This window comes from Solea solea, chromosome 3, assembly GCF_958295425.1.
Source record: "Solea solea chromosome 3, fSolSol10.1, whole genome shotgun sequence".
NCBI lineage: Eukaryota > Metazoa > Chordata > Actinopteri > Pleuronectiformes > Soleidae > Solea > Solea solea.
Window position 1 is genome coordinate 35,349,747 of NC_081136.1, and position 10,937 is coordinate 35,360,683.

The 10,937-nt window shown below is 39.9% G+C and overlaps 1 protein-coding gene across 3 annotated transcripts; it reads right to left on the bottom strand.

Annotated features, from left to right (window-relative positions):
- Nucleotides 1–2,409: 2,409 nt before the first annotated feature.
- On the bottom strand, nucleotides 2,410–10,778 carry LOC131456309 (NACHT, LRR and PYD domains-containing protein 5-like). 3 transcript variants are annotated; one of them, XM_058624554.1, is made up of 11 exons: nucleotides 10,568–10,777; nucleotides 9,084–9,153; nucleotides 8,429–8,533; nucleotides 7,986–8,063; nucleotides 7,673–7,777; nucleotides 7,318–7,406; nucleotides 5,067–6,861; nucleotides 4,131–4,304; nucleotides 3,798–3,971; nucleotides 3,199–3,245; nucleotides 2,410–2,963 (listed from the first exon to the last, which is right to left on the bottom strand). In XM_058624554.1, the coding sequence occupies exons 2-11, from the start codon at nucleotides 9,143–9,145 to the stop codon at nucleotides 2,428–2,430; spliced, it is 3,165 nt and encodes a 1,054-aa protein (XP_058480537.1). In that variant the 5' UTR covers nucleotides 9,146–9,153; nucleotides 10,568–10,777; the 3' UTR covers nucleotides 2,410–2,427. The 3 variants fall into 3 exon arrangements, with proteins under 3 accessions (XP_058480537.1, XP_058480538.1, XP_058480539.1); XM_058624555.1 differs by lacking the exon at nucleotides 7,986–8,063 and having other exon boundaries at nucleotides 10,568–10,778; XM_058624556.1 differs by lacking the exons at nucleotides 7,673–7,777; nucleotides 7,986–8,063 and having other exon boundaries at nucleotides 10,568–10,778.
- Nucleotides 10,779–10,937: the final 159 nt, after the last annotated feature.

The window sequence follows — 10,937 nt, forward strand, 5'->3', positions numbered from 1 at the left end:
CGAGGACAAAAAAAAAACAAAAAAAACACTTATACATCGCACTTATGATTAGCACTTTATAGTTTGGCTGATATGAAGCACTTACTTCTAGTTCTTGTTTGTACCCAAATGTTTAAATGCACTTATTGTAAGTCGCTTTGGATAAAAGCGTCTGCCAAATGACATGTAATGTAATGTGTCAAATCTAATTAGCAAATGTCTGCATATGTACGCAATAAAAGATTCAAACGTTTTACTCCCTCTAAACAGCAGTCATTGTGAACATGTTGGCATTTAGCTGAAATACTTACAAATTGGTTTAGATGTAAAATATACCACAACTTGTTACGAGTTATAGAACACTATAAGGCTAAATGCGCTAACATGAGTGACATATACCTTTAGCTCAAAAGTGTATCGTAATAGTTAAAATGCTTTTGTTAGCTTTTACATGTAGCATGCAGTAGATAATTTGCAGACTGATTTGTTGCCTTGTGCAACCATGACATTGACATTTTGGTGAAATGACTCAGCAATTACTGTACACTTCATCGTCAGCTTTGTGTTGAAGCTAATTAGTAAATGTCTGCATGTTTACATGAAAAAGATTCATACATTTACTTCCGCTAATAGCACTGTCACCGTGAACATATTAGCTTTTAGCTGAAATACTTTACCTTAGATGTAAAATATCCAAAACTCTTCCTAAGGCCCGCCCACAAACAAAAAAAACATGGCACAAAGAACAAATGTACTTTGAAAACATTGACACAAATCTAATTGCATAGAACCACAGCATACAGTGGGTACGGAAAGTATTCAGACCCCTTTAAATTTTTCACTCTTTGTTTCATTGCAGCCATTTGCTAAAATCAAAAAAGTTCATTTTATTTCTCATTAATGTACAATCAGCAGCCCATCTTGACAGAAAGAAAAGAGAAATGTAGAAATATTTGCAAATTTATTAAAAAAGAAAAACTGAAATATCACATGGTCATAAAGTATTCAGACCCTTTGCTCAGTATTGAGTAGAAGCACCCTTTTGAGCTAGTACAGCCATGAGTCTTCTTGGTAATGAAGCAACAAGTTTTTCACACCTGGATTTGGGGATCCTCTGCCATTCTTCCTTGCAGATCCTCTCCAGTTCTGTCAGGTTGGATGGTGAACGTTGGTGGACAGCCATTTTCAGGTCTCTCCAGAGATGCTCAATTGGTTTAGGTCAGGGCTCTGGCTGGGCCAGTCAAGAATGGTCACAGAGTTGTTCCGAAGCCACTCCTTCGTTATTTTAGCTGTGTGCTTAGGGTTATTGTCTTGTTGGAAGGTGAACCTTCGGCACAGTCTGAGGTCCTGAGCACTCTGGAAGAGGTTTTCTTCCAGGATATCTCTTTACTTGGCCACATTCATCTTTCCTTCAATTGCAACAAGTCGTCCTGTCCCTGCAGCTGAAAAACAGCCCCATAGCATGATGCTGCCACCACCATGCTTCACTGTTGGGATTGTATTGGGCAGGTGATGAGCAGTGCTTGGTTTTCTCCACACATACCGCTTAGAATAACGCCAAAAAGTTCAATCTTGGTCTCATCAGACCAGAGAATCTTATTTCTCATAGTCTGGGAGTCCTTCATGTGTTTTTTGGCAAACTCTTGTGCAGGCTTTCATATGTCTTGCACTGAGGAGAGGCTTCCGTCGGGCCACTCTGCCATAAAGCCCCGACTGGTGGAGGGCTGCAGTGATAGTTGACTTTGTGGAACTTTCTCCCATCTCCCTACTGCATCTCTGGAGCTCAGCCACAGTGATCTTTGGGTTCTTCTTTAACTCTCTCACCAAGGCTCTTCTCCCACGATTGCTAAGTTTGGCTGGACGACCAGGTCTAGGAAGAGTTCTGGTCAATCCAAACTTCTTCCATTTAAGGATTATGGAGGCCACTGTGCTCTTAGGAACATTGAGTGCTGCAGAAATTATTTTGTAGCCTTGGCCAGATCTGTGCCTTGCCACAATTCTGTCTCTGAGCTCCTTGGGCAGTTCCTTCGACCTCATGATTCTTATTTGCATTGTGAGCTGTAAGGTCTTATATAGACAGGTGTGTGCCTTTCCTAACCAAGTCCAATCAGTTTAATTAAACACAGCTGGACTCCAATGAAGGAGCAGAACCATCTCAAGGAGAATCAGAAAAATGGACAGCATGTGAGTTAAATATGAGTGTCACAGCAAAGGGTCTGAATACTTATGACCATGTGATATTTCAGTTTTTCTTTTTTGATAAATTTGCAAAAATTTCTACATTTCTGTTTTTTTTCTGTCAAGATGTGGTGCTGAGTGTACATTAATGAGAAATAAAATGAACTTTTTTGATTTTAGCAAATGGCTGCAATGAAAAAAAGAGTGAAAAATTTAAAGGGGTCTGAATACTTTCCGTACCCACTGTATGTGAACATACTGGAAGTGAGATTACTGTAGTTTACAAAAAAATGCAGAAGATTGGGCGGCTGAAAGCTCCACTGCAGGATAGAGTGGCTCAGTGAACGTTTCCCTGAAGGTGTGGAGGTGAACCCGTTTGTCGGAGGTGACTCTGTAGAAGGACAGAGTTCCAGTCGACCAATCCAGATACACCCCCACCCGAGTGGAGCGCTGGCACAGGGAGGCGACACTGATTTTTGTGTTGGAGTGCAGAATAAAACAACCATTACTGGAACAACTCAGACTCCAAGAATTTTCGCTCAAGCCCAGCTTGCAGTCGTCCATGTCTCCCTTCCTCCCAATGGTTGTGTACGTTACTCCAACGTTGAAGGGCTCTGACACTTGGACCTCCCAGTAGTAGCGTCCATTCAGACCCTGCAGACACAGCACCTGCGGAAACTGATCAAACCTCTCTGGATAATCAGGATATGACTGCTCCTCTGTCACCCAGGTCACCTGTCTGTTGCTTTTGGAAAGCAGGAGGTTCTTATGAGCTGTTTGAGGGTCCAAACTGAGTTCACAGGCATCTGGACGTAAGAAAAGACAACAATTCAAGACCACAATCAAATATCACAACATATGGCCACTGCTGGCTCAAATAAATTGACTAAGGAAACCAAATGCAACTCAGACTATGGATGGGTGTCCACAAACGCTACTAAATTGGTACCACTTCTTCATTGGTAGTCAGTGGAGAAATGATGGAACTGCCAATGTCATTGAACCTTCAGTAAAATGTTCAGGGCTTTAAAAGAAACTTACATTTCTTGAATCCTGGTTGCATCTGCAGACTTCCACAATGGTCAACACTGTTGGAGGATTAAAGGATTAAAGTCTTGATGATACTTTAACAAACAGTAGGTGCAGTTCTCAGTGAATCTCAGATTCTCAGCGAATCTGTAATTTCAATCGCTGTTTTTAAGAGTCTGTAGTTGTTGGGATTTAATTTATGGGATTGACGACGAAGTGGACTTGCAGTGTTTTGAAACGTATCCGTTTTAAGAATTTGTAATCCCAAATTGTCAAGTAGCAGATCTGAAGCAGAGTTAATGTATTTAATGTGGATGAAGGCTAAGCAAATCCGGCTCATAACTGCCCCTCAAGGTCTACTGGTACTACTGTCGGTCCAGTGACACTACTGTGCAAAAAAAGAGTTAAATCCACACCTGAAGACAAACTTGGGGCAAGCAAAACAAAGTGTCAGAAGACAGATCCTGCTTGTGAGTGTTTTACGACAGACTTTAAGAATGAAGACAAACTGGCTGGTTTGATAAAGTCTGACAAACTGCCACTCCTCACACCAAGCACAGAGAGATTCCACAGCTGGTGACCATCTTAAACACAACTAAGATTATATTTACTTGAGCTTGCTGAGCTGGAACTGTGGGTCGTTCTTCAGCTCAATGAGAAGATTGATCCCTGAGTCTCCTGGATGATTGTAGCTCAGGTCCAGTTCACTCAGATGAGAAGGGTTGGAAGTCAGAGCCGAGGCCAGAAAAGAACAGCCGTTCTCTGTGACGAGACAACCTGATAACCTGAGGAAGTGTAGAACTTTGGTCAATCGGCAGCAACTGCAGCTATTATTTCAAGAGGCAACAAAAACATGTTCATGACATTTAAGTAAACGCCATCTATGAAAAGTGGGTTCACACAAAGAAACTTTGGGAAACACTGACTAAGCATGTTGGCATTACCTCAGTATCTTCAATCGACAGCAGTGACTGGACAGTCCTTGGCAGAGTTGCTCTACTCCTAAATCATGCAGGTCATTGTTGCTCAAGTCCAGAGCTCTTAGTGGTGAGCTGGGAAACTTGAGACTAAAGACCATGTGTTCAACCCATTCTGTCGTCACGTCGCAGTCCGCTAGTCTAGAGGTGGAAAACAGGTTTACGATATGATGAAGACAGATGTGCTATTTTTTATTTATTAAGATGTGTCTTTACTATTTAAAGACATACATCGATGAGTATGAAGGATAAACAGGAAGGAGTCATCCCCATCACTAACTTACTGACTACCCAATCTCAGCGATGGACCTTCAGAGGGTTGTCGCAGCCCAAGAATGTTACAACAAATACCGAGATCATTTTATTTTCTATGTGATAAAAAGAGCGAATGTTTCCCTCTGGGAAAACTTGTCCCCTGCGTTTGTACATCCTCAACTAGGAACCTTCCTAGACCTAGAAGCAGTGAGCAGCACCTGAGGACCATCTCCAGACTGAACGTCAGAGCCTTGTTCAGGAGTGTTACCTTAACATGTTTTCACCATGGGAGTAAGAGCGAGGCGAGACGAGAACATACAAACTCGACACAGAAAGAACTTGGGAAGGACCAGTGTTTGCATTTGGGACCTTCTTCCTATGAGATAACGGTTGCTAATCACTGTGCCAACTTCCACACAAGTTCACTGATACTTAGATGTTGACCAATAAGACGAGTTCTTAAAACCATTGAGATATGGTGTTGGCAGCATCAGGTGTGCCACCTGTTCACTTAGATGACTGAATGGAGAAAAGGGCGAGGGAAGACTTATTTCAAGCTCTTATTTCTGCTGTGTCTCAGGTTGGTCCATCTCTTCTTCTAAACTGCCACTAAACTTTGATGTCACGGTTACCCTTTAATAAACTTACATGGCCTTTTTGCTGCTCCTCATTGCCGGTATCAGCCTCCTTCTGCCCTCCTCTGATGTGTTGTAACTCTTTAAATCCAGTATGTCCAGATCACTCTTGGATACCTGCAGCATGAAGGCCAGTGCAGAGCAATGCAGGAGAGTCAACTTGATTTCAAAATCTTTTGTCTTCAGATATTCCTGAATCTCATCTTTGACTTTCTGGTCTCTCATCTCCACCATTATCCTGAAGAGGGTGATGCTGTTGTCTGGAGAGAGAGTCTTTCTCCGGATGGATTTGAGGTAAGTCAAGATTTTCTTCTCGACATCTTGGCTTGTGTCTGGACTTTTTAGAAGATACTGAAGGACTCTCCGATTGGCTTCAACCATGAGGCCAAGGAGGAATTGCAAGAAGTACGTCAGGTGGCCTTTCCCCTTCTTCAACACAGTCTCAACTGTGAGTTTTAGAAGCTCGAGCACAGTGTAGTCTTTGTCCTCCAGTTGGAGAAATTTGCCAAGCTCCGTTGTATTGAGCTCCGTTGTTTTCTTGGTGGTGAGAAAGTCATACACATACATTGCTGCAAAGAACTCTTGTATGGTCAGATGAACAAAGAAGAAAACTTTTCTCTGAGAAAAAACATTTTCTTCCCGAAGAACTGTAGTGCAAAACCCAGAATAGATGGATGCTTCTGCTAGATCGATGCCACAGTCTTCCAGGTCTTCCTCGTAGAAAATCAGGCTGTTCCTCTGCAGATGAACAAATGCCAGTTTGCCGAGTTTCAAAAGAAACTCTCTCTGAGTCTCCAGAAAGTTCACTTCCTTCTTTGCAGCCATTGTGTCATATTTCGTGCTTCTGCGTTTTGACTGAACAAACAGGTAATGTGCCATCATCTCTGTTAGAGTTTGAGGAACTTCAACATTCTTGTCTCCGTCAAAAACGTCCTGAAATAAAATGGCAGAAATCCAGCAGAAGATCGGGATCTGGCACATAATGTCGAGACTATGTGAAGACTCAATGTGTGAAGTGATCCTACCAGCAAGACTCAAGTTAGCACTAAATCTCTTCTTGAAATATTCCTTTTTTTGTGCGTCGTTGAAGCCTCTAATCTCTGTTACCATGTGGACATACTTCGTGGGGATCTGACTGGCTGCTGATGCCCGGGAAGTTATCCAGATATTTGCCTCAGGAAGAAGGTTTTTCTGGATTAGATTTGCAAGGACAACTTTTAGGTGTGTTACTTCACTGAGAGATGTGATCTTCTTTATGTTCTCAAACTCCAAGTCTAGTCTGCTCTCATCCAGACCGTCCAGGATCACTGCAATCTTTGCTTTGGCATAATGCTCTGGATTTTTTAAATTGTTGAGCGCAGGGTGGAACTCTGTCAGGAGCATGTGCAAGCTTTTCATATCTGTACACAAATTGATCTCTCGGAAAGGAAGATAGAAGACAAAATCTAAATCCTTGTTAGCGTCCCCCTTGGCCCAATCAAGAATGAATTTCTGCACAGAAAAAGACTTTCCAATGCCAGCGTTGCCCTTCGTCAGAACTACTGTTTGGCCTTTTTCTTGCCCATGCAAAGGTCTGAAGATATTGTTGAGGGTGATTTTACACGATTTCGATACTTTCAGTTTACGTTCAAGATGACTGAACTCGTGTTCTCCAAGTGGCTCTTCACTCTCTCCAGGTATGATGTGAAGTTCTGTGTAGATTTTGTCAAGGGAGCTCCAGTGGTCACCGTTACCTTCAGATGTCGTCGTAAATTTCTTTTTCATTTCGTCTTTAAAAAGATGCTTTATCTTTGAAAGAAAATTGCCCACTGTAAGAAACAAATAAATTCCACATAATTATTAACATAAGTTTGGCAAGAACGTGGTAAATCACAGGCAAACTAAACTCTTTATCTTTAAACTTAGAAAAATAGGTGTGAAATTTGAATTCATTTTGGCCCTTCAGACAGAGTTAACATCTAAAACAAAAATATCAAAAATGTAACTGCCCTTTGTGCCAAAATGAAGTGTTAGCCATTGCACTCTTGGTACTTGTGCGAACAATTTAGAGAAATCCTCTTACAATCTGTTAGTCAGTTTGTGAAATCCACCTTAAATTTGTTCACAATTTTTAAAATTCACCTAAATTTTTCTTCACAATTTTGTCAAATTTACCACCAATTTATTTGTGTTGGTGTGCAAAGGCCTTTATTTTCAGAATAAGTTGTCCTTAAAAATTCATGTAGTAGCAAAATGTAGCAACATAGGTACATATTTGTATTTACCAGAATCTGACTCATCCCAGGTTAAGAGAACTGGATCCTCCAAATTCTCACTGCCCACTGAACGGCTGAGTTGCTCCCCCTGCAGGTCACTGTAAGTAATACAACCAGTGATGTAGCAACTTCATCCAAAACTTTTTGAGAAATCTCTGGAATCACATGGTAGATTCTATTTCCTCAATATATTTCGTTTAATCAGATAAACAAAGTGCTACCAGAACAAGGGTCAAAAAGGCTAACCACAGTAGCTAAATGAGTCAGCAAATAGCATTATTAGCAGAAAATACAGTGGGGAAATGGAAACATTTTTCTCATTTGTTGCTCATTTTAATGGTAAACCTGTTAAATATCAAGTTACCTCTCTGGTTTCTCAGCACTGAATTTAGGTGGCATGTGCATGGATGCGTCGCTCTTCAACGAGTCACCACTGGGAAACACGGACTCGGCGGCACTCGTCTGTGAACTGTAACACATCAACAACACAAACGGTGAGTCAGTGGTATCTCAATATTTTAGCCACCCAGGGGCAGTGTACACAAGAAGTTAACCTAACATTAGTTGATATTTAGTCTCCCCCGTTAACTTTAAGCACAGTTGTGTTGATATTCAATTGAATAATTGTGTTGATTAAAGGAAACGTAATCTACAGAACAACAAAGCGTAAATGTTACCTCTCTGGTTTCTCAGCACTGAATTTAGGTGGCATGTGCATGGATGCGTTGCTCTTCAACGAGTCACCACTCTGTGAACTGTAACACATCAACAGCACAAACGGTGAGTCAGTGGGATCTCAGTATTTTGGACTTGGGGGCAGTGTTCACAAACATTAGTTGTCCTCGCGTTCATGAAGGAATCCAACAATCTGAAGGAGACTTCGTAGCTACTTTGGGAATGTTCTTGTACCTAAAGTTCCTGGAATATTTAGTCAAAACATTTGTAAATATTATTTATTTCGTTTTCATTCTGGATTTAATAGAAGTTGTTTGATACCTGGAACTTTGTCTCTACATGAAGACAACGTGATATTTAGTCTCCATTGTGAACACAGAATTGTAGAATCATGTCGATTAAAAAAACGTAATCTACAGAACAACAAAGCGTAAACCTCGGTTACCTCTCTGGTTTCTCAGCACTGAATTTAGGTGGCATGTGCATGGACGCGTTGCTCTTCAACGAGTCACCACTGGGAAACACGGACTCATCTTCTTTCCTCCGTGAGCTGTCAGAGATTTTATACTTTTACATTAACTTAAAACAATTAAACAAACATTACAATAACACCTTTTTTTCAAAACAAAAAAACACAGAATTAGAAAAACAGTAACAATTTTTCTTGAGTTTTCTTTAAAAAAAATTCTAAGCTGCAGTGGACATGAACATTCATAATATGAATGAATGAGTCAACAGTAAAAATTACTAATTCAGTGTAAAACTTTTTTTGCCACATGGGGGCAGTGTAAACCAGCTGGAATGGATTTTGTTTTTATTTTAAGAAAGTGACACAAATCTTGTAGAAACAAAATTAAGCAACTTATTAATAAAAAAAACTGTAAAATAAAAAATAAGTATTATTTTTATAATTTTTTAAAAAGCCACAAAATTACCAAATAAATTACAAGTAGTAATAAAGATTTGTTTATTTATTTATTTATTTTATTAATTAAATAAATAAATCACAGTTTTTGTGGATTTTTGTTGACTTTCTTTATGTTAAATTTCTACACTTATTTATTTATTTATTTATTTATTATTTTAAATGGTTTGTTTACCGAGTCGCTGGCTCAGATGCCGCGCTGTCGCACGATGTCTTCCTCTTTCTCCTGGCGCTCATTTCTGCAGCTGAATCACAAACATTTAGACATGAATTCAATCATCACACATTAATTTTTACATGTTACATGTTTTCAGTCCATAAAATTTTTTTAAAATTTGAAAAAACAGGTTCGAAAATATTTCTTCATCACAGAAACTAGAAAAATGAAAATTAGACTTTTATCGAGCAAACTAATGTTTTATTATAAATACGTAAAACTTTTATCTCTTAATCTCCAACAGAAACAACAGAAACAGAGTCATCATAAAAATATTTTTGCTTCAGTGTCTTCAGTAAATGTTCTATATTTGTATTATTATTTATAGAAGAACTTATTATTAAAGGTTATCTTAAAATCAAGAACAACACCATGGAAATAAGAACTGTCAATGAATGTGTGCTCTTATTTTGGAACCTTTGAGGCATACAGTAAAAAAAATTAAAGTCAGAAAGTCGAAATTCTGAGAGAGAAAAAAATTCATTCTGAGATTAAAATTCACCTCGTCGCCTTCACACTTCACATGGGGAATGAAAAATACGTGCTTCAAGTATGCTCGCTTTTATTTTGAATGTATGCTTCCGGTATGCTCGCTTTTATTTTGAAAGGCTTCGAATCAACTTCCGGTCCTGACAGTGCAGGAGACCTCACAGTGCAGGTCTGCAACGAAGGGTCCTGACAGTGCAGGTCTGCAGCTGGACCCCTCTCGAATTTTGGGATTAAAAATCGGAATTCTGATATTTTTAATCGGAATCAGCGATTAAAGTCAGAATTCGACTTTCATCTCAGAATTCATGCTGTTTCATATTTGTTTTCTTTCTTTCAAACATTTCTAACGCTTTTCCGTATCGAGCATGTAACAGAACATTTGGCGCACAGAAAAGCCTGAAAATGTCTGTGTGGACTTTATTTCTTTTCATTTGAAACATAACAGGGACAGAAAATGTCCTGTGAGTGAGTGATTTTTTTTAGACTCAGTTTGCTGTTAAAATAGCATTTAAACGACTTTGTGCACAAACTGCAGTTAAATTAGAAACAGGACCTTTGTCCTCCAGACGCGACCGACGCCCTGCGACATTAATAACCACGCGCTGCATTTCACATGCAACTTCCTCAGAAGATAGGGGAGACCAGGGACGCGCGCGGACATATGTGTATGTGTGTGTGTGTGTGTGTGTGTGTGTGAATCTCTCCTTAGACACACACATAAATCTGTCTGTCTGTGTGTGTGTGTGTTTATTCAATATATCGATGTTAAATGGATAAAAAAGTTTTAGCCACAATTTTTCAAAATGTCTGACTGATGTTGTGTCGCAGCAAACTAACTGAGCGCACACACAAACATACGCACAACAGACACACGAACACACAAACACAAACCCACCGCGCGCGCGGGGAAATAATAAACACCCGCAGATTTTAACTTTTCCTTTAGTTTTTACCTGAAAGATCGTGTTTTTTCCTGCCTTCTTCGCGCACAGTTAAGTTGTGCGTCACCTTTGTTCTTCTTCGATCAATTCTAACTTTCACTTTCACAGGAAAGTCGAAGACACTTTCAAAATAAAAGCCATGTTTTTAAAAACAAACAAAACAACCTGAAAATAATCGTAATGTTAGGTTCTGTGTTGATTCTCGTTAAAGTTTAACTTGTGTAAAAAAGGGGCGTGATCACGTTAAACTCTCCGTGTTCGGGAGACACGACGGTTCTGTCCGCGCGCCCTCCCGTGCTCCCGCGTTTCCGGTGATCACGTGCCTTAGTTATCGGGAGAGAATCTAGACTCTCTTGTGTCACTGAGGTAAATCCAAATACAT

Bases quoted from the DNA above. Each gene is read 5' to 3' on its own strand.
- LOC131456309 (XM_058624554.1), bottom strand. From the start codon at position 9,145: ATGAGCGCCAGGAGAAAGAGGAAGACATCGTGCGACAGCGCGGCATCT. The intron at 3,972-4,130 runs GTAATGCCAACA...ACACTTCCTCAG, and splicing joins TGTCGATTGAAGATACTGAG to GTTATCAGGTTGTCTCGTCA. The intron at 3,246-3,797 runs GTAAATATAATC...ATCCTCCAACAG, and splicing joins TTCCAGCTCAGCAAGCTCAA to TGTTGACCATTGTGGAAGTC.